Source organism: Camellia sinensis, chromosome 3, assembly GCF_055761805.1.
Source record: "Camellia sinensis isolate YWXY chromosome 3, ASM5576180v1, whole genome shotgun sequence".
NCBI lineage: Eukaryota > Viridiplantae > Streptophyta > Magnoliopsida > Ericales > Theaceae > Camellia > Camellia sinensis.
In genome coordinates, this window is record NC_138963.1 from 181,285,785 (window position 1) to 181,309,819 (window position 24,035).

The window sequence follows — 24,035 nt, forward strand, 5'->3', positions numbered from 1 at the left end:
AGGGTGTACCTTCTTTTCTTTTACCTTACCAACTCTAGGAAGTTTGAGAAGTCCATCCTTATGTTGAATTTTTTGTTCCCCCTTTCCTTGAGTTCTTGTATCATGAGATATGGAAGCATTCTGTTTTTGCTCTTTCTTACCACCGAACCCAATGCCACTCTTGTCCGAACAAATTTGTTGAGACCCAATGATATTGTCCAAAGTCTTTGAACCTTTGTTCCAAAGACCAATGGTAGCCATAGCACACTTGAGTTCTTCCTCTTTCTTGATGATTAGTTCTTCCAAGGCAAGTTGAGACATCTCGAGAGTTTCAATTTTTTCTTCATATGTTGCATAGATTTGCTGAAGCTCATTCCTCTCTGTCTCACAAGTCAAGAGTTTTGCACAAAGAGCTTGTCGATCATTATAAATCTTGATGACTTCAATCCTAGCCTCGGAAATCTCCTCCTTTAGTTTGACATTCTCACTTTCACATGCTGTGAGTTTCATAGTGAGCTTGTCATTCAATTTGGATAACTTAAGAGATTCCTTATACAACTTTTCATAAGCTTGCTCAAGTTCTTCATCATCACTTCCCGAGCATTCATCATCAGTGGTATTCTCAACCGAGCGGGGCATTCTTGAGCAAAGTGGCCAAATCCTTGGCATTCATTGCATTGGAGTCTTTCAGAGTTCCCTTGTATCTTTCCTTTCTCCTTCTTGGCTATAGAATTAATTTTGAGTTTATCTTTGCCTTTAGATTTATGAGTATGAGTAGATTCCAAAAGATTAGAATTCTTTTTCAAAAAAGATTTTTTAAATTGTTTAACAAAAGCAGCCGTAATCTTGGAATCTATATCACAATCCTCATCAGAATCCTCTCCAACTATATGAGCACTACTAAAAGCAATATCTTTTTGTTTCTTTTTGAAATTCCTACGTGCCTCATAAGTTTGGAGATTTCCAACCAACTGATCTAGCTTGAGGTTGTCAACATCTTGAGCCTCCTCAATAGTCATAACTTTTGGTTGGAACCGATCGGGCAAGGATCTCAAATTTTTCCCACAACTTTGGATTCTGGTATTTTTTCACCTAAATTGAAGCTAAAATTTACAATGTCACTCAACTTTGCATAAAATTCATCAAAGGTCTCACTATCTTTCATTGAAAGGTTTTCGAAACTAGATGTGAGCCTTTGAAGTTTTGAGCGTTTCACTGAAGGAGTGCCCTCATGAATAGTTTGTAAGATATCCCAAGCCTCTTTTGCGACTTCACAATTGCAAATTCGACTAAACTCTTCAGGTGTGACAGTGCAAAAAAGAGAATTGATAGCTTTACTATTCCAGCTACTATTTTGGTAATCAATTGTGTCCCACTTTTCAATTGGTTTGGGGAAAGTTACTCCATCAGCGGTAATTGTTGGTTCAGTCTACCCATTCATAACAGATTGCCAAACTTTTTCATCTATAGATTTCAAAAACGATCTCATCCGAGCTTTTCAAAAAGAATAATTGGATCCGTCAAGTATGGGTGGTCGAACCATAGAATTTCCCTCACGAATTGAATCCATTATCACAAATCAAACAAGATCTGGCTCAAAAGTTTTAAAAAACAAACGAGCAACCTGCTCTGATACCAATTGAAAAATCTAGAAATCCCCTAGATGTTGATTTGTGATTATGTATCGATTTTAAACAGTATATAACAATCCCAATCAAACAATCAAGACAAATCGACACAACGATTTTACGTGGAAAAACCACAATTGGACACCTCCAATTGTGATAAAAAAAACCACGGGCAACAACCACAAAACAATCCACTAAGAAGATATAAAGGAATTACACAGGTATACTCTCAATTACCTAGCGAATCCACGCCTGAATTGAACCAACCTCTATGTGCCTCTTCTAACCCCGTCTTCACCTCGGAATTGTCTTGACGATGAGCCACTCCGGAATCCACCAAAGCTTCAGGCTCGAATTCTTCAGAATCCACTAAAGAACAACTCTCTCTTTTGTGTATAATCAACAAACAAACCTTTGATGTATGCTTCTTAAACCATGAGTTGAATACTCAATCAAAACATCAAAGAAAACTAGCAAAATATCCTCAGATATAAACCTTAGAATCCAAAAAGAAGATCTGGAGGACTTATCCAAGTTTTGGGAAAAAACCAACTACTTATAGAAATCCAAAGTAATCCTAGTTTTGGAAGAAAACCAATTCCTTATAGAAATCCAAGGTAATCCTAGTTTTAGAAGAAAACCAATTCCTTATAGAAATCTAAGAATCTATGTTCGCGCCGTCCGCTTGAGCGTGGGACTTCCCACTCGAGCGGAGGCTTCAAAATTGTGTGATTCATATAGACTTCACGCTCGAGCGGACGTTTCCACGCCCAAGCGGAGAATCACCCCATCCAGTACTGTCACGACCCCAAACCGCCCCTAGTAGTTTAGTGCCGTGATGGCCAGTAACCCGAGATTACCGAAGGCCAACTTTCAAAATTCACACACAACAGAGTATAAGTATATATGGGGCTCACAAGTGCGGAAGCAATAATTTTAAAAATACAAGTAGTCCATAAGAGCAGTGCGTAAGTTCCATGGAAAGGCATACAACTTTACATAATATTACAACTTGAATACAAATACAATAAAATACAAAATACATTTTACATCTTGATCAAAAGGCTTCTCCAGCCGACATGTGTAAATCACAAGCATTATAAGCCAAGAAGCTTGTAACGCCCTCAAAAAAATAACATTAAACCCATCAAATAAGACATTTATTGACAAATGAAATAACCACATTCTTCTATTCATCAGAGTTTTATTACAAAAGTATTACATGTTAACAACAAAAGCAAAAATGCCCTACGGGCTTACAGCTTTCCAAGTCAACACTTGGTTACAACAAAAGAGTGCTAACTCGTCTACACATTAAGCCCTCGGCTTGAATATACATGTAATACATCAAAAAAAAGAACTAAAACCACAACAATCTGCTCGCCTCTAGCCTCCCAAGCTATGACCTTGGAGGTGGCATGCTACCTGTACCTGAAAATGATATTCCCATATAGGGTGAGCCACAGCCCAGTAGAAATACACTAAACCAACCATGAACAATGACTAAAAGATTAGCAATTGATAGATGGCCAACACTGATATATCCACATAAATCACATATTTATGTCATACGACTTATGAGTCCAAGTTACTTTACATTTTCCCTTTTTCAATAGATAAGCATGTTAGCTCTATCTTCATTTCAACAGACATGTATAAAAACTATATCCCTCATTCACAGATAAGCATATAAGCTATATCCACATTCTCAACAGATATGTATAACGACAATATCCCACATTCACAGATAAGCATATAAGCTGTATCCACACTTCACAAAGATAAGCATATTAGCTCTATCTTCACTTCTCTAGACAAGCATATGAGCTGTATCTACGGAGTTCATCCCCTATCTTCTCCCAACACTATCCGGTTTAGAGGTACATCCCCTATCTTCCCCTAAACCGTGGAGTACATCCCCCATCTCCTCCTCTACACATAACGTATACAAACACATTGGTTCTATATACAATCACTCAATACATACAGTTAATGTATTCTATCAACCGTCAAATTCCATGACACATTCCATTGATTAGTTTCCGTTTGCCTAATCATCATGCATTGTCTACAACAATCACGACTATCCTCCACCGATAGCCCAAAGCAGTTATTTCTAAACAGAAAATAAATGCACAAATGGATATTCAATCAACATTTCAATTCGGTGTGTGATAAACAATTCAACTACACCCTTTAACCCCATGCACTCCCAATCTCAACAATTCCATTTCATTTCCTCATTTCTCACAATTAATTACCCCAATTAATCAATCAATGTAATTAGGTCATTTTCCATAATTACCATTTCAACCCTTAAGTCCCATTTTCATCAATGATTCAACATTAATTCCATTTCTCTATACCAAACATGCATCTAGGTTTATTATAAATAAAACCCCAACCTTTGTAAAATAACACAAAAGCCCCAAATCTTCACAAGATTACCAAACCAACCCCAACGTCTCAAAATACCAAAATTTAAAGACAAGATCCATAAAGAGGAGTAGGATATCCCTACCTCAAATTCGGAGCTCCAAGGGAGAAGATGACAAAACCCAACGTGCTCCAAATCCCGAAATTTTCAGATTAAAAAGTAGCCCTTGACGATCAACAACTTTTTTGTAAAGGCCAAAGATGAGCAAATCACTCCTACTAGATCAAAACCTAGAGAGAAGGTAGAGTTCTAGAGTGAGAGGCTCAACAATGGTGTTTTTGGAAAAGTAGGAGAGAGAAGAGAAAGTGAAAAAGTGATTTGAAAAGTCAAAACTCGGAACTTAAACCCAGTCGCCCCGCTCGAGCGTCAAACACCCCGCTCGAGCGTCAACCATCCCGCTCGAGCGGCGGATGCACACTCCCAGAACTTTTACAGACCCAGGTCTCCGCTCGAGCTTCCAACTCCCCGCTCGAGCGGCACTCACACAACCCCGCTCGAGCGGCCAATCCCACGCTTGAGCGTCCAACACTGCACAGGAAATACTAGATAGGTGCAATTCCCGCTCGAGCGCCAAAACCCCCGCTCGAGCGGACAGGTAAAAATCTGGGCAACTAGTTTTGGTTTCTAAACTCAACCAACATGTAACAAACCTACCCAACACATCCTATAACTCAAATACGAAGTAAAAGGGATGTAAACAAGATAATAATCAACTACCAACATCCACGGACACATGTCCGGATCACCGTACAATAAGGGTAAATCCGGGATCGCTATAACCTCCCCCCCTTAAAGAATTTCGTCCCCGAAATTAAGCACAAGTTTTCAAAAAATAAGTTTTCCTCCATTTTAAACAATGTTACATTTTAACATTCAACAATCCGACCCATTACCGGTCACCCCCTCCCTTTAACAAGAGGCATTTCACAATATGTAAACAACATATGTACTTTCAACATGCATCAACATTACGCATTTCCTTTCCAATTTCAACAACATATTCAACATATATAATGTTACATTCAACGTCCATATGAGGCAAGTTCCAAAACATACTTCCAATAAACCAAACATTTTCAATGTTTCACAACTTAAGACATATATAAAAGTTCTTAAGTTCAATAATAGTTCAAAATTTAAATACAAGATTACATATCAACAAACAAGTCCGGATATTTCTCACGGACTTCCAACTCACGTTCCCAAGTGGCCTCCTCCACTCCGTGATGTTTCCACAAGACTTTCACCAAAGGAATGGTCTTTCCACGCAGGACCTGATCCCGCCTATCCAAGACCCGAACCGGTCTCTCCTCATACGAGGCATCCTCATCTACCTCTAAATCGGTCCAATCCAATACATGTGATGGATCTGGCTCATACTTCCGAAGCATACTCACATGAAACACGTCATGAACTCCGGACAACTGCGGCGGTAAAGCTAACCGATAAGCAACCTCGCCAACTCTCTCAAAGATCTCAAAAGGACCAATAAACCGAGGGGATAACTTCCCACTCTTTCCAAATCTCATCAAACCTCGTCTAGGTGATATCTTCAGAAAGACATGATCACCTACCTCAAACACCAAAGGCCTCCTCCTACGGTCAGCATAAGATTTTTGACGACTCTGGGCTGTAACAAGCCTCCTACGAATAAGCTCAACTTTCTCCGTCGTCTCCCTAACCAACTCCGGACCCAACAAAGGTGCATCACCCACCTCGGCCCAACACACTGGAGACCTACACGGTCGGCCATACAAGGCCTCAAACGGTGCCATACCGATGCTAGACTGAAAACTATTGTTGTAGGCAAACTCTACTAAAGGTAAGTGCCTCTCCCACATCCCACTGAAGTCCAAGACAAGGGAGATATCTCAATTCAATGGTGTCGTTGCATTATAGTCCCCGGACACTAAGGACTTGTGCTACTAATGCTTAAAGTCCCCTAGCACGTACGGACTTCCAAACTTTGTGCTACCAATGCTTATAGTCCCTTAGCACGTACGGACTTCCAAACTTTGTGCTACAAACCCTTATAGTCCCTTAGCACGTACGGACTTCCAAACTTTGTGCTACAAATGCTTATAGTCCCTTAGCACGTACGGACTTCCAAGAATGTCATCAAAACAAGAATATATATATATATTCCGATTTGGAATAACCATTCATGCTTACAAATACTTTACAAAACGAAGCAAAACAAGACTTTATCAAAGCATTATAACATAGCTTTATTAAAAATACCACTCACTTAGTTCTTCAAACGTCGGGGTCGAGGCAAGTCCAAACCCTACAAACACATGGCAAAGTCTATTGAATGCACTTTCAAACAAATTTCACATGCATGCAGATGATCTCGGCATTCCTCAAGACTAAGTCAAATCAAAACAAACACAATTCTTTATCTCGAAAAAACATGTTGGGCGGCTACCAGGTCTAGGCCGAGGTCCCACACCTCCTTACCGAGGTGTTGCCTCGATGGCCACATTCAAAGGAATGAAGTCGGGAAAATCTGGGTTTCCCTTTTCTGAAGAACATGATGGACATGAAGAACAAGAACACGAGGGAGATGAATGCAAAGATCGTGATTTGCTATTACAAAGATCTGGGATTTCATGCTATGAGTTCAAAAACATGGACCTGGGTACCCATATTCAAGGATCTAGTGAGAACAAACACAAAAACACGAAACTTAATGCAAACTTCCAGATCAAACAAGACCTTTCTTTCAAGAACACACGAACACCATTTTCTCTTTCTAAAACCAACTTTAAATCGATGCATGACATGCAAAACGGGTTCGATCATGCAATGCAGCTAGATAATCAATAAGAATGACAAGAGTAGATCAAGAATCTAACCTCAATACGCGAATCTAATGGTTTGATCTTTAGGAATCAAGCTCGAGACCCACCCTCTCACTCTAAACTTCTTCTTCTTCTTCTAGAACTTCTCTCTCCTCACAAACAAAGACATATAGTAAATGATACATTTCTAAGTCTGCTGGCTGACTTAACCCTCTACAGAGGCACGTGGCAGCGGCTGGTTGGTGCTACACAGAAAGGTGGCTGAGTGACAAGACAAAACTATGACAAAGTGTGTTCAACAAGCAAGACAGCATGGGCACTCTGGCGAGTAATGATCTCGGCTAGGAACAAGACATCGGCAAGTAGGGAACAATGACCTCGGCTAGGAAGGACAACACTTGACTAAGCTGTGCCACACCTTGGCTTAGATGTGCCACACCTCGGTCTAGGTCATACCTCTCTGGGACAAGATCACTTAGGTGCAAAGGTAACATCTCGGCCTAGATGATTCACACCTTGGCCTTGGTGATGAACACCTCGGCCTAGATGATGACATCTCGGCCAATATGTCAGGGCGAAGGTGGAGGTCAAACAAAGTGGTTCCAAGGTAATCCTAGACGGAAGACGACCTCGGCTAAACTCACACCAAGCAAGGTACAAAACATGCTAAAGCACTTAAATGAACAAGGACAAGACTTGAAACGCAAGCTTACAAGACAGAATCACATGAATGCATATGAGTATGGTTAGGATAGCGTGAGGGTTATTACAAGTACTTTTTTAGGCGAAGCAGAGATGCTGTGAGCTTGCAATCCTCGCTCGAGCATCACTTTCCCCGCTCGAGCGGGACGACCAAAATTGGAAAATCTAGAAAACTAGATCCTATTATAACCTCGGCTTTGATCCATGGAAATTGACAAAGGCACGATTCGGGTTGGATTCACATCTAATAAACTCATAGCCTCACTGAAATAAAGGTGCGAAAACAAATACAACTTAAAGGAGTTTTGTCAAACGAGGTTGCCAAGAATAAAAACCTAACAAAAAGTTTCAAATTGAGAGTAGGAGTGGGAGAAGGGCAGAAGTAGGAGCTAGGAGTTTCTTGCTATTAAGGATTTAAGTAGACAACTGTTGTTGTGCTGTCCAATCCATGTCCAAGGTTGTTTGCCATGTGGAATGAAATTTGTTTTTTCTTAATAGTGTGGATGTAAATTAAGTCGTATTTTAATTGCTAACATCAGTTATGCATAAGATGTATCGTCATACACTTCCATCCCAGTTTAGGACTTTTCACAACCTGTTGGGATATCTGTCCTAACCCAACTCTTCTGTAATCTTCCGCTGCCCCACCCTATGACGACTTCAAGACAAGTTTGGAGAGGGGCAGCTCTGTATTGGAAGAGGTTGGAAAAGCACGACTCCATGCAAAACATGATCAGTTTCCAAGTGGTCAAATAATATAGATGTAAAACAGTATGCAAAACACAATCAGTTGCCATACCTACACCCTCAATAATGTGGATGTAAAATAGTGGAGGTGGTGGTGGTGGTGGTAAATTACCATAAATAAGCGGACATATGGGTGTCATAGTTGCTCAAAAGACAAATATTCCAACAAAATAAAATCACGTATACTAAATCAGATATAGCTACATACATGAGAATAATTAATTTCCACATCTCCCAAATGTTCACCAACTTCTTTGACCTAAATGTCATATAAAATTCTACATGGGACTATTTTTGAAGAGCACCCCTAGATATGGCATTTTTTTCTTTGGTTATAATTAATTTTTTTCTTTAGTTATAACATTATTTTAGTTATGACTCATGAATTTTTTAATTATGCCTCATATTTAGTTATGACTCATGAATTTTTCAATTATGCCTCATGTTTAATTATGACTCATGAATTTTTTAATTATGCCTAATGTTGTGTTTGGTTATTAAATTGTCTTTTATTTTTTTAGTTATGACTCAAAAAGTATAAAGTTATACTATTTTCTTCTTTAAGTTACAAGATGCGTATGATACATACTTAGGTGTATACCATAGTGTTTTCCATAATTTATACTTGTTGAATAAATGGTATCCAGATTTTTCAGATCCCCTATAAATGGAAAAAGAACAATATCCGATTTCCTTTTGAAAGATGATATAAGAATACTTGTGTATTGCTATAGTTGTTTCTACTAATCTCATTACAATCTTCAAGCTTTATATTAAATGCAATTTGTTAAAATTGATTTACTAAACTGAGATTTAGATTCACAATCCAAAACAAAACAAAAACAAATAAAAACAGAGTTTTAAATTTATAATGACAAATTTGCAATACATCATTTGATGAAATTTATGATGTTATTTGTAATAGAAAAAGTGAATCAAGCTTGTCATGCACTCTTCCTATGTTAATCTCTGTCTCTCTCCCCTCTCTTTACAGCTTCCATCATAAACCACTGCTTCCTTCCCTGCCAACCACCGCCTCCTTCCCTATTCACCAAATCTCAAATCACCATCAAACCCAGAATCACATCCACAAACTCATCACCACCAACATCAAATTTGAACAATTTTGGTAATTTATACCAGCAATATTGCTCTTTCAAATCAATATAAAAGAAGCCAACAATTTTTGGTGCTACAAGGTAGGTATATATTCAAGAAAAAGAAAAATAAAGGCAACACAAAATAAAATAAATAAGATGACATTAAAGAGAGAAGCCACACCATACGTGTGTGGTTCAGTTACTACCATACACACATGGCACACAAAAGCTCCAAGGGTACATCTCTCTTTTAATTGATTTTCACTCTTCAGTATTTATTCTTGCAATAAAAATCCCTATATGAAAAGTATATTTCAGTAGGTAATAGAGAAGATTGGGTTTTATCTAATATCTAGCATATCCTTACTAAACAAAATACATTTGCACTGTCTTCAAGGCTTGAGTTTTGCTAAGTGCACAAAATTAGTGCACGAAAAAATATGCAGAATAGAAAGGGATCAATTTTGTGCATTTTCATGGGCAGCAATTCTATGCACATAGGTGAGGCTCTACGGAATTGTTTGGGTGGATAACAATTGAGAAACAATATGCATGGTTGGCCTAGATTGTGGATTGACATGCAAACATGCGATTGACAATTTTACACTTCACTACCTCGTTAACTTTAGGGAAGGGAAGTGAAAAGCGTTGGTCCAACATATCCTTTAGCTATATGTTCTCAACAGCTGGGGTCAACAGGGACATGATGAAGTCTCCTGGATGCTTTCCTTTGATCACTTCCAAACACCAAAGCTATAGACATCACACTTTTCAGTTACCTTCATTGTGTAAGGAAGCTCTGCAAAAAATAAGAGAGACATGGTAATGCACTTGTTTTGTTATGTTTCAGATTCTATGTCAATTTAGCAGAGCATAAAACTATGTTTGCCAGGTGCAACATATCTGTATGTGCCTGCAAATGTACTCCAGTTAGAGGAATCTAGCTTCAAAAGCTTGGCAGTGCCAATGTTCGAAACACGAGCCTTGTACTCCTCATCAATTAGAACATTGTTGCTAGAAATGTCTCGGTGAACAATGGGCAGTGTGCAATCATGGTGCATGTATTACAAAGCGCTTGCCACACCCTTAAAAATATTCACCCTCTTAGGCTAATCCAATTCTTTAGCTTCTTCGTCTTTGTTAAAAATTGTAGCCAAACTACCTCTTTCGAGGTACTCATAAAGTAGAAAAGAATGCCGAGCGTGTGAACAATACCCAAAAAGCTTCACTATGTGTTTATGCTTAATTTCTGCCAATGCCCTTACCTCATTTAAGAAATTTTTCCTATCAGCCCTCTCAGATAACGGATGAAGTTTCTTCACAGCTACTATATCAGTTGATGGTAACATCGCTTTGTAGACAGTTTCATATCCTCCTTTTCCAATGCAATATGTGGATAGCTTTTACAATGTCATTGTACATTGCTCTTCCATTGAATATTGATATCAATAACAAATCTTCTCTTGGGGGTTGGGTGTCACCCTCTTCAGCTTATGACTTTGTCTTTCTTGAATTGAACATGATGAGAAGTCCAATGAATACACCTAGAAGTAAGAGTGCTCCACTAAGAGGGAGCACGATTACAAGAACAAGTGTCCTTTTTTCTAGAGTCACTACAACAAAAGTAACCTATGGTGACGAAAACTAGTGAAGAAAATAAAATTCGTCACTAATTAAAAATAATTCGTGAGGAATTTATTAATTTTGTCACATATAATAAAAAAATGAAAATGGTAGGTGACAAAATTTATTTTCGTCAATAAATACATCATTTTAAGTAAGGAAAAATTAAGTTTCGTCACCAAAAATTTTCCCGCTTTTTTTTTTTGGGGTGGCGCCAAAATTTTGGGACTTTTGGTGAGAAAAAAAATTTGTCACTAATTATAAAATTATTTATGAGGAATATATTTTCGTCACCAAAACATTTTAATATTTTTGATATCTTTTGGTGAGGAAATAATATTGTCACCAATTTTGGTGGAAAATTTTTGATATATTGAGCAACAATAAAAAAAAAAGGGTATTAATTTTTTTTACCCCTTTTCTCTCTCTCTCTCTCTCTCTCTCTCTCTCTCTCTCAAAATAGGGTATTAATTTGTCTTACCTCTCGCTCCTTCACTACGCCGATCGCCATCGTCGCCTCTATTAACCTTGCCGATCGTCGCCGCCACTAGTAGCCTTGCCAGTAGCCGCCACATCTTCTTCGCTTGGTGATTTGGTACGTGATTTCTCTTTGCTCTTTTTCTGGTGTCTCTTTCTCTTATTCTCTGCATTGGTATGGTGACGAAAATTAGTAAAGAAAACAAATTTCATCACTAAATAAGAATAATCCATGAGGAATTATAAATTTTGTCACGTATAATAAGAATATAAAAGTAATAGGTGACGAAATTTATTTCCGTCAATAAATACTTACTTTTAGGTGAGAAAAAAAAAATAAGTTTCGTCACCTAAATTTTTCCCACTAATTTTTTTTGATGGTGCCAAAATTTAAAAACTTTTGGTGAGAATTTTTTTTTCAACAATTAAAAAATTAATAATGAGGAATATATTTGTGTCACCAATAATTTTTTTTTTAAATTTGATTTTAAATATTTTAAGACTATTTGGTGAGAAATATATTTTCGTCACTAATAATTTTTAATATTTCTAGGCCTTTTAGTGAGAAAATTGTTTTGTCACTAATTTTGAAAGAAAAATTTTGGCATATTAAGGAGTGATGAAAAAAAATAGTCTATTATTTTTCCCTTTTTTTTGGGGGGGGGGGGATCAGTTTTCCTAAATTATTTTTCCATTTTTTTTTTGTTTTTTTTGGATTAGTCTTCTTATCAGTCTGTATCTCTATCTATCTCTCCCTCTCAAAACAAAACAAAATCAGTTTTCCTATCAATCTCTATCTCTCTCCCTCTCCCTCTCCCTCTCCCTCTCCCTCTCCCTCTCAAAACACAAGTGGTGTGTGTTCTTCTCCGGCGCCCCTTTAGTGTGTTCTTCTCCAGCGCCGCTGCCAACATCCCTGTTCTCCTCCTTCAGTGTCGCCACAGACGTCGTATCTCCTTTACTGCTGTGCGTTCTCTTCCATTAGGTATGGGTCCTCTTTCTCTCTCCCTCTCTCTCTCTCTCTCTCTCTCTCTCTCACTCAATTTCTCTATTTTTTTATCTCTATTTTCCCTAATTTTCAAAATTAATGTTTTCCCTAATTTTTGAAATTAATTTTCAGAATTAATGATGTGTTTTATTCTTTCCAGTAAGGTTTTTCTTCAATAAATTGTAAATGTGTAAATTGTAAACTTGGCCATCCTTAATGTGTTTTGCTTGTTTCTGCTATATACTTGAGAATGAATGCCCTATTGATTATAATTAACAGTTTGAATTTAGTAAAATCCCTTGACTAAATGTGAATATTTTATATGATTTGGATTGTTTGTTTGTATTTTTAATAAAATTAGGGTTCAACTCCTCTCTATATTTGAATGTTTGTTCAATATCTGTTTATTTTATAGGTTTTTCTACTTAGGTTATTCATAAAAAAATAAAATTGATTGCTTACGTCATGATATCAATCGATTCCTTTGCTTCTGTGATCATCCTCCTAATTCTTCTTGGATACCATGCCTGGCTATTTGAGGATCCTTGTACATGCCTGATGCTCTACTCTGCTCTGCTACTGAGTAAATAATCCATGTAACTTCGTGTGCCTAATTTACAGTCATGGAAGACCAATTCTTCCTTTCTTCAATTTTCTCATCAGTCAAGCAGTATTCAATAAAAGAAATACAAGGTATAAGTTTACACTTTCTGGTTTGAGCTTATTGAGTTAGACCATTGAAATCTATACCCATTCAAAAAAAAATTTCATCGTTATTCAGTGGAATTGTCCCATGTCATCATTTAAAGAGCCCAAGAGGATTATTGATTATAGACCAATAAGTTTGTGCTTCTCATTCCCAGATAACATAATGGAGCAATGTTAAAAGAATTTGTGTTGGGAACTTCTATTTTCCAACTTGAGTTTAAGAAAAGCTCGTGTGATCTCTCTAATGTTTTTTTTCTAATAATTACATGAAATTTCTTCAACTAAACTGTATAAAGGTTCTTCACCAAGACATTTTTTGGTTTTTGTTGGTAGAGTTAGACTGTATATTTGTGGTGTTGTAAACTAGGAAAATCTTCAAATGTGTTCTATTTGGCTGCTAAAACAAATATAGATTGAAATTAAATTTATCATCCTTGTACATGCCTGATCCTTGTACATGCCTGGAATGATTGAATAATTTAAAAATAAAAATAAATAACTGAATAATGTGTTGTTCTGTACCCATTCCATGATTTATATGTTTCTTTAGGATAAGTTTGAGAGATTCATTTCAGTTTGAATGCAGAGCTTTCTCCAGTCTTTATCTCTGCTCATTTTCTTCTTGGTCTTCCTCTGTCTCCTCTTTTTTCTTTTTTCTTTTTTCTTTTTTCTTTTTTCTTTTTTCTTTTTTCTTTTTTTGCCGTTGAAGTGAAATGATGTTGTTTTGAACTACTCCACGGAAATTGCAGAGTGTGGACTCTAGAGGATCTGAACATGTTCTACACAACTAATAAGAACCGAATTCTACAACCACAATGTTATTAGCTAAAGTTAGGTACTTCTCGTGATATTATTTGAGGTGCGCGTAAACTAGTCCAGACATTGGTCATAAAAATATATATATATATATATATATATATATATAATGGCTTTATTAGGTGATAATGCTAGGCTAGCGCTCTAAATGATGTATTGTTTATTTGTCAATACTTTGGATTGTGTTAGAACATTTTCACAGGAAAATAAAGAAGAAAGAAAGAAAAAAAAAAAGGGGGGCGTGGAACATTTACTCAGGAAAATAAAGAAGAAAGACAAAAAGGGAGGGGGGGAGGGGAGTATATCAACTACAATATATCAGTGATAATTGAACCTTTATTGTTGTGTGCTTCAAGTTCCAACCATATAAGAACCCATGAATGCATGTGAGCTGCACATGGATTTAGTTTGTTAATCTCTGCTTCTATTAGGCATGTTCATAGCCCATCTTCCATTAGGTAATCCATGTCCATGGCACTGCTAGTTCAAGCTGCTTGTTTGTTGCTGCCCGTTTGCCTTGATTTCCTGGATGTGCTAACTGCTGGATGTAGGAAAATAGGTCTTTAGTTGGTCCTTCTACTTATTTTTGGATGTCCTGTCTTTGGTGGGGCTGCTTGGCTACTACTATGGTTGGTTTGGCCTGCTGCTATGAATAAATAACTAGCTGAAACAACCAGTTTAAACAACTTGTTTAAAATAAAGACATAATAAGAACGAAACTAACTGCCTTGGTAAGTTGTTATCAGTTTATCATATATTTATCTTTTCCCACCTTTTAAAAATAGCTCAAGCAGTAATATAGTACTTAATATTTTTTTTTAAATTGCAGTCAACTTTTCTTTTTCTGCTGTGACATGCCCAAGAACTCATTCTATGATATGACAAGAACAGTCTGTTTCTTTTACAAAATCCAATCTTAATCCTTGCTTCATGATATCTACATTTGTGGAATTTGTATTCAGCTTCGATTCTGGAAAGGGAAATTTTTTTATTTTGTTCTTATTATAAATTCTGTTATTGATTTTTTTTTTTTAAAGGAAAATGAAAAAAGAAGATGATTGGAGAGAAGGAGAAAGGATAAGGCTGACATTATTTTATCTGAAAATATGGCTTTACAAAGAGCTAAATGGGGAAGTAAAGTACTCATGTAACCATCCTAATTAGTTGGGTTAAAGTTTGGTTTGTTGAACCACTACATTAACGTAGTCCTGAATATGGATCTTGTGTGTATAGTCCATTAAAAATTCTGGTTTTATTATAATACACTAATACACTAGACTAATATTTGGAAAGTTTTTGAACTATTCTTCATTTTTTCATTACCATTATTGACAAACAGCTGCTTCTACTATTTGATGATTGTTTTCACTGTTTTGTTGATGTTACAATGTGAAAAGTTTATATCAATAGATTAAATGGACAATCCTAGAATCCAGGAAAAGCACCAGCTATCTGTAGTGTATTATGCTGCACTGTCATCTGTTTCTTAGTCCCCAACATAATTCAGATTCAACGAGATGAAGTCCATGTAAACTTACTAGGGATTAGTTTCATGGTTCCTTATTCACCATTCTACTCAATTTACAATCACTTTTGGCATTCATGATTACTAAGGCTTAACTAAAGGCTACACACCGTATCTACCCATCACAGCCCCCTTTTCCTAGATTTTTGAAGCATCAGATTCTAAACTATGACCAGTATATTAAGGACTTCATGTGATGTGATGTGGCAGTATGGTGTCAGTATGGTGTATGGTGTCTTATTCAATGTGATGTGACTATAACCAGTATATTAAGGATGCAAATGGGGGTTATCTATATTTCAATACACTAGCTTGGCCTGTCATTTTATTTTAATTTATTTTTAAATTCATACATCTCATGTTGGTGGCATATATTTGGTTAGTTATGTAATATCTTAATGGGAACATTGTATGGCATACTCATTTGACTGACTCTGGAAACATTTCATTAGATATTAATGTGTATTAATTAGGCGTTGTTTTATATAAAAATTTAGATCGATCCAAGCATATTTGCAATGACTGTCATTTTATTTGTCATCATTATATTAATTTCCTTCTTGCTCTATATTTCATTGGCTCTTCATCTTGAAACATTTGTAACGAGGATTGGTGTGCTATGGTTCTTTATTTCGTCATGTGAGCATTGCTAGTTTTTTTATTTTTTATGTATTGTTGACAAGACACTGCATTGTTTTGTACAAAGTCTAGTGAGCCCCTATTTGTGCGTAATATAACTCTGTCTCTCTCTCTCTCTCTCTCTCTCTCTCTCTCTCTCTCTCTTTCTCTCTCTCTGCATGTACACTCACTCTTTGCTTACCATTTTTTTGAAAGACTCTTTGCTTACCTCAATACCATGATTTCTGGCCTAGTTTTTTTTCACTATCTCAAAAAGGAACATATTGTAAAATTCTGATTGCAATTTGGTTGCATTATAGAGGTTTGAGACATTGATTTGGTTTAGTATGTTGATTTGGTTGGTTGACATGTTTTGCAAGTTCGGTTTTAAGTTGTCTTAGAAGTTCTATTGGCTGGACGATGTCGTGTTTTTTGTGGCAAGTTTTGTACTACTAGCTTCTATTCAATTTCTTTTTGTTGGAATACCAAATTGCTGTAATTGAAAATCTATTCACAAAATTTGTGATAGAACTCCTCTGACTGTTTGCAGGTGAACAGCATCGTTCCGAATTAGGAATCGTTTTGTTGTCGTATTTTTATTTTAATGAAGGAGGAGGTCTCGTACTTATTCTAGAAACGTAGCATTTCTTAACAATGGATCTAAAATTCCAAGGTAAAAGATGGGTTGGAAACATATTCCAGAAATTTGAGGCTATGTGCCAGGAAGTTGATGATTTTGTGAGCCAGGTATGATTTTCTTATCTCTTACTTGCTTTTTCCTCTGCCTGCTTTTTTTAAATTTGATTTATTTTTTAGATAGGTGAAATATACCTCTTATTGTAATCCTATTATAAAGAGCCTTCACTGTTACTCTGTCTCTTGTCATCTATAACAAACTATAAATTGTCCTTTCTGGTGGTTTCGTGTCATGTAATACAAACTATACGTGTAATCATTTTGTGAACAAGATGGTTATATGTTTTCCTGATTATTCTCTATGTGAGAAACTCCTAATTTGAAAGTGTTCTTTTGTACAGGATACAGTTAAATATGTTGAGAACCAAGTGCATACAGTTGGTGACAGTGTGAAAAAATTTTGTTCTGATGTTGTGCATGATTTAATTCCTTCTTCTTTGGTGGAACCTGGAAACCATGAAGCTCAAGCAGTGTCTCCAAAACAAAATGATAGCATCGGCACCTATGTTAGGTCAATGATTGGTATTGAAGAAAAGGCTGTATACACTGATATTAATCAATTTTCTGTGGAGCAGGATCTGATTGATCCTTTAAAAAACAGTCATGAACAATTTATCCATCCGCCTTCTGTGGATTGCATTAAAGAAGCAGAATCTGACTTATCTTTGGGACCAGAAGTCAATAATTTGAAAGATAACAAGTCAGATATTGTTCTTGATGGAAGTGAGACAAAGGAGGAGCTGATAGGTATTGAAGAAAACCCTTTATGTACTGATATTAATCAATTTTTTGTGGAGAAAGATCCAGTTGATCCTTTGAAGAACAGTCCTGAACAATTTATCCATCTACCTTCGGCCGAGTGCATTAAAGAAGTAGAGTCTGACTTTTCTTTGGGACCAAAAGTTGATGCTTTGAAAGATACGAAGTCGTATATTGACTTTGAAGAAAATGACTCAAAGGAGGATCTAATTGATAAAAAGGTCGACATTGTTGAAGAAAATGACACAAGGGATGAAGGAAATGACACGAAGGAGGAGCTGATAGATAAGAAGTCCGACATTGTTGAAGAAAATGACACAAATAAGGAGCTGATAGATATAAAATCTAATGTTATTGAAGAAAATGACACAAAGGAGTTGTCAACTGGGCCAGAAGAGTTGTAGTTAGTTGTTCCTGAGAATAACAATTTGTCTGAATCATCATCGTTAAGTGAGTCCACTGATGAGAGGATTCTGGCTAAAGTTCCAACTGTAACTTTGGTCTTTCATACCCAAAAGGAAGAAATGGCTTGTAATAGTCTTTTAGATGACATTGATTTCGTTTCTGATATTTCCAGCATAGTCCCACCTTCTGAAATGGACTATTCAGTTGTTTCTGGTGATAATAAAACAGCAGATTTGGGTCTTATTTATGCCAGTAGTTCTCTAACTGCTGAAACTTATAGGATGTCAGAATTTTCACATGCAAATGTTACACAAAATGAAGAGAACATATGCTATAAGCCTGTTGATGCTTTCTGGTCTTCTCAACTATTCCCAGTTTTATCTCATGATAACAAGGTTCTGGATGCAAGACTTGCTTTCTCCAGCAGTGCCCTATCACTGGAATCAAATGGTGTGTGATTCCTGTTTCCTAAATAATGATAAGTTACTTCATTTTCTGCTTCTTCTTGTTCTCTTTTAATTGAATACTTCGTTTTGCAGATGTAGACTCCTTGACAACTGATGATGCTGCTTCTCTTGTTGGATCATCTGAGCATCAATATTGCTATGAGTGTACTCAATTAGAGGCTTTAATGCCTTCATTGAAAATTGGTACGTATGTTACGGAGATTTTCACAACGGGGCACTTCTGTTTGTTGTCCTTATTTTTCAGTTACTGTTTTACTTTGCTGACTCAGATTTTTTTTTATACTGCAAGAATATGAAGACAATTTGCTACTTTTGAATTTTTAATTGCTTTAACTATAGTGTTTTTTGGTGCTTCCTGTGTACTGCTATTTTCATATAAAGTGAAAGGCATGAGTTTGTTATCCTATTTAACTCATAATTCGATAAAAGTTCAGTTGTTAATTATACCTTTCTTTTGTACTTCATTGTGCTTTAACCACTGCTCATCTTCACTCATTTGCAGTTTTCATTTAGTACTGGCTCTGCGTCTCCTTTAATTTTTTTTTCGTTTTATGATTCTGCTACCATCATTCTTATTTAACTTACTAGTTGAAGAACAAAAAAAATCAGACAATTGCAAATGGGGGCCAACTGCCAGAGTTTCCATGTGTTTACAAATCTACACTTTAATGATGTCACAAAGCAGTGGATTTCTCCAGAGTGCGAAAAGAATTATGTATGTATACTTACCTTTTGTATGAGGATGATTTCCATTTTTATTGTATCTTTATTCATTTTTTTTTTAAATGACAGGATAATATGATAAAGATCCAAGCTGAACATTGCTCTCAACCTGGTGTGGTTCCAATTACTCCGGAGGAGCTATCTGTGAAGGTGCTCAAGCCAAGGTCGGGATATGTTAAAGGACTTGGGTTGAGGCATTCCTTCTCTGTTAGGACTACCAGTGCTTCAACTGACAGTGACTATGTGAGGCATCTAGAGATGGAAATACAAGAGCAAAAAGAGGAAATTCAGTCACAAAAAAAGAAAATTCAAGCACAAAAAGAGGAAATTCAAGCACAAAATAAAGAGATAGGGAAGATGAATGGGTCGATTGACGAGAATTTTGAGATGACATCAAGCATCATGGAGTTTCTTAAGAAGCAAGGTTTCAAAGGCCAATTTAGAGGAGGAGGTATCCCATGAACTCGTACATCGCCTTTTCGGTAAGCCTCGCTTGTTTTATCTTTTTATTTTTCTTATGTTGGTTAGTATATACTAGTTAAAGTACAGCAGTTTAACTACTTATTAACTAAGATGTAACAAGTTTGAAGATGTATTTAATGAAAATGGATTCATTATCAAAATTCTTACTTAGCGTGACCCCAGTTAAAATACACACTAACCAAAGTAGAGACAAGACTATGTGTTTACTTTTTTGTGTATTTTTGCTAGGCAGTGTTGGAGTTGCTCTAAGTTAGTGATGTGATTAACAATGGGTGTGTCTTTGATTGAGTTTTTCACAGTAAAAGAAATGAAGGAACATTTATTGAGTCTCAGGCAGTGGGTTGGTCAAGTTTGTATATCACTTTATGATTGCTGCTGTTTTGTATATATCATTAGGATGGTTTAGCATAATAAGGACTTTTAACAGATTGATCCATTTGAAGGTTTTCCTTATACTCAACTTAGTGAAGCCATATTTCAACCACTTTGTCCTGGCTAAAGAAGTATTTTCTTGAGATCTTTTGCTTTCTCGCAACTTACATTCATATCTGTTGGTCTATCTCTTGTTCTTGAGGCTTCAACTTCTCCCTCTTAGTGGTGCTGTCCTTGTTATTCAACACAAACATTCAATTCGTGTTAGCCAACCAATCATATATTGTCTTCATTGTGCTCAATTGGACTATATAAGAAGCAAAGGAGGAATATTTAGCAAACTTTATTTTTACCTGGTGTTAGCTTGAGTTGCATATTCTGACACCCACAAAAAGGGAGGTGCATAATTCAAGTCCCTGTTAGGTCCCACTCTATCAAAAAAGAACTAATCTTTGTAATTCAGTTTTTAGGACTTGTTGTTGTCATTTTGCCGTAGATAAATTTATTTGCACCTCATTTGTGTGTGATAGAGTGAAATAAAATGATTCCGTGCTCTGTTCCACCTCGATGTGCTGATTTCCAAACATAACCAAACATTCAAACCACACCACCCAAACCAGCCTTCTCACCCAACTATCACATGGCTTCGCTTCTCATTTATTTAAGGCAGTGTCACTAAATCTTGAATATATATAACCAGCCCATTTCCTTTGCTTTCCACCAAGCACACAGATACAGTATTTCAGTCTTTCGAGAATCATATATTGCCTTTCTAGTCTACCATTAACACAAACATGATCAATTCTAAGAAGCTCATCAAAATGGCGAGGAAGTGGCAAAACTGGCTTCTATCAGTCGAAAAAGAATCACCTTCTCAAGAACAACCGGAGGTGTTGATAATGCAAAGAGTTACAACACATCTACGGTTGATAAGGGTCACTTTGCTGTGTACACAGCTGACCAGAAACGCCTTGTGATTCCCTTGGTTTATCTCAACAATGACATCTTCAGAGTACTCTTGAAAATGGCTGAGGAAGAGTATGGACTTCCAAGGGAGGGGCCTATCACATTACCATGTGATGCAGTCTTCATGGACTATGCAGTCTCTTTGGTAAGAAGGCGCTAAGGATCTGGAGAGAGAGCTGCTCACAACCATAACTAGTGGTTGTTGTTTATCATCCTCTTATCTCCAAGAGGGACTAACCGATCAACAATTACTAGTCTCCAGCTTCTGATGGAATTAGGTTTTTGTTGGGTGAATAAGAAACAATGTCGTTAGCTTTATACAACAAATTAATGAAATCTCCATTGAAATTTCTTCATATTTGGCTCTTGTTCTACTGAAAATTTTACTTATTAGTGTATGTGATAAATGTGTTTGATGATAGCATCACACAGAATTTACTGGGACAGTAGATGGCCCTAGCTAATCTAAAAAACTGCCTCCATTTTGGTCAGTATATTTGGTTCAACTCCATGAATTATCCTTCTATAACTTCCCCGTTATCAACTAAATGACATTTTATTCAAATTCAGGTCTCTAAAAATCAATACATTTTTCTTTCTGCAAGCTAATCCTACACATCACATCTCTTGTTGAATCTATAAGCATTGTTGCAGCCACATCCCATGTAACTTTTTTTAAACTGAAAAAAAAAAAAAAAAAAATTGTAAAAGGAGGTGATTGCTTGGTGTAATATTAAAATTTCAGGCTGTGATATGCCTCAAATGTACCTCAATCCTACGTTATATTTTGGAGCTATTATATATATATATATATATATATGTATATATTCTGCCATTACTGATAGTGATATATGGTATTCTTGCAATCTTTCGGCATCTTATGTTATCCGTGTTGCTTTATCATCAAGGATCACCTCAACTCTTTGAAGTTTTGATTTGTTAGATGCATTTCTACTAAATTGGTTTATAAAATAAAATTATTTATATATGAGTTTAGATGTAATTGATAATATATTAATATTTTCTTTGCTTATTTTCTTTGCAGATTGGTTTTTGATGACGTTTGGAAGTATACTTGCAAATGAAGATCAACTGTTGAATTTTGTTTCTTGGACTGATACTTAGTTGTAGTTGCAAATCAAGATTGAGTGTTGATTTTTTTTGTGGATTCCACGTTAGTTCATTTTGGGAATTGCTTTGATAGTTTTTTTGTTATACTTAATGGTTTATATTATTAAAGTTGTTTGATGGATATATTCTGATTTATAAAATAAATTGTTTACTGAATTTTTGTGTGGAGTGATGTATAATAGCTAGTGAATTTCTTAGTACAATTAAAAGGCTATTGGGATCTAAGCAGGGATATTTGTGAAATAATAATTGAAATTGAAATATAAAATATGGAACAGGTTTAGTGACGAATTTGTTTCGTCATTTGTACTTGTTATTATGACAAAGTGATTATTCGTCGTTAATAAACATTTTTTGTGACAAAATTTATTGCAGCGCATATATGAAAGTTTTCATTGATTTTGTTGTTTGGTGACGAAATATATTTCGTCATGTATATATATATATATATATTTACTACAAAATATATTTCATCACATATATAAATATATTTGTGACGAAATATATTTCGTCACCCATGTATGACTTTTGGAGACGAAAAATTTCGTCACCTTCACATCTTACTGTGATGAAATTATTTCCTCATCAATGATCAACATTTGTGATAAATTTATTCGTCAACTAAAATTATAAATATGGTATTGAATAATTATTTAGTGACGAAAATGATAATTTTTTGTGACAAAATATTGTTTTATTCGTGACAAAAAATTTCATCACTGAACGAAATTCATTGGTGACGAAATTATTTTTCGTCATGGTGGTTTTTAGTGACAAACATTCAATGATGAAACTGGTGACGAAAATATTTCCTCACAAATATCTATAGTGACGAAATTACCTCTTTCGAGACGAAAAAATTTCTTCATTCAAGACCCAACTTGTTGTAGTGAGTGTGTTTGTGTAATGCAAAAGGAACTTTGCAAGGCTACAGGCCTTTGACATTTCCACAAAAACCTTTGTTCCCTTGCAGTGCTTCTATTGATGCATTCATGAAGGCGTTGCTCATGGGAATAGGACCTTGCAACTGATTGTATGATATATCAATAAATGCCAAGCCCTGCATATCTTCAAAACCCTTTGGAATGAGACCAGAGAGATTATTTTGGGAGAGGTTTAAATTCTCCAAACTCTGCAAATTTGTGATTTCCAATGGTATTTCCCCTGTGAGATTTTTAACCTCAAAAGTCGTATAAAAATACAAAATGCAAATAGTATTTTAAATAGATAACTATAATAAAAAAATAAAAAAAATAAAAAGACTAATAAAACAAACGTGGAAAAAAATGGTGACCAAACAATCAGCACAAAGTTAATATATATACTTGTGGACTACAATCACCAATAAAAAGTATTATACCTTCTAATATATATACTTGTGGACTACAATCACCAATAAAAATGTATTATACCTTCTAATAGCATCACTAAGGCCTCGTTTATTTTAGTAATTTTTTTATTTTTTACGAAAAGATGTACAGAAAAGTAAAGAGAGTGATGCTACAACTTATAGTAACTTTTTTGACTTTTTGGCTAAAACATGTAATTGCCAAACGAGGCCTAAGAGGAATGAAAATTTAATGTTTACCCACTTATTAATATCCAGAACTACTGATATGAGTAATTTAATGTGGTTACATAAATTTGTATCAAATCGTGTCCATACCCTACTTTTTTTACGGGTATGAGTACTGGTACTAACAAACCTTTATCGTACTAGTACCAATACTCATACCTGTACATGTGCTTCATAGGTCTTAAATTATCTCCAGTAGATCTTCGAGAAACTTATTGAGCCAAAAATTTCTTGGTTACTTTATGTGTGTGCGGGCATGCAATTGTAACTAGTTTATTCCCCAAATTAATTTTAATAGAGTTGATCGA

The 24,035-nt window shown here is 35.8% G+C and overlaps 2 protein-coding genes and 1 pseudogene across 2 annotated transcripts; 2 read left to right on the forward strand and 1 right to left on the reverse strand.

Annotated features, from left to right (window-relative positions):
- Nucleotides 1-10,066: 10,066 nt before the first annotated feature.
- On the reverse strand, nt 10,067-10,746 carry LOC145822072 (MDIS1-interacting receptor like kinase 2 pseudogene; annotated as a pseudogene).
- A 5,960-nt stretch (nt 10,747-16,706) lies between these two features.
- On the forward strand, nt 16,707-18,122 carry LOC145822957 (uncharacterized). Its single transcript, XM_082921586.1, has 2 exons — nt 16,707-16,896; nt 17,187-18,122. The coding sequence occupies exons 1-2, from the start codon at nt 16,804-16,806 to the stop codon at nt 18,006-18,008; spliced, it is 915 nt and encodes a 304-aa protein (XP_082777712.1). The 5' UTR covers nt 16,707-16,803; the 3' UTR covers nt 18,009-18,122.
- Nucleotides 18,123-18,608: 486 nt separating this feature from the next.
- On the forward strand, nt 18,609-22,239 carry LOC114287937 (uncharacterized). Its single transcript, XM_028231391.2, has 3 exons — nt 18,609-19,191; nt 19,269-19,681; nt 22,066-22,239. The coding sequence occupies exons 1-2, from the start codon at nt 19,096-19,098 to the stop codon at nt 19,659-19,661; spliced, it is 489 nt and encodes a 162-aa protein (XP_028087192.1). The 5' UTR covers nt 18,609-19,095; the 3' UTR covers nt 19,662-19,681; nt 22,066-22,239.
- Nucleotides 22,240-24,035: the final 1,796 nt, after the last annotated feature.

Excerpts from the sequence above, each read along its gene's own strand:
- LOC114287937 (XM_028231391.2), top strand. The coding sequence starts at position 19,096 with ATGGGGGCCAACTGCCAGAGTTTCCATGTGTTTACAAATCTACACTTT. Across the intron at positions 19,192-19,268 it reads CAGAGTGCGAAAAGAATTAT|GATAATATGATAAAGATCCA; the intron begins GTATGTATACTT and ends TTTAAATGACAG.
- LOC145822957 (XM_082921586.1), top strand. The coding sequence starts at position 16,804 with ATGGATCTAAAATTCCAAGGTAAAAGATGGGTTGGAAACATATTCCAG. Across the intron at positions 16,897-17,186 it reads TTGATGATTTTGTGAGCCAG|GATACAGTTAAATATGTTGA; the intron begins GTATGATTTTCT and ends TCTTTTGTACAG.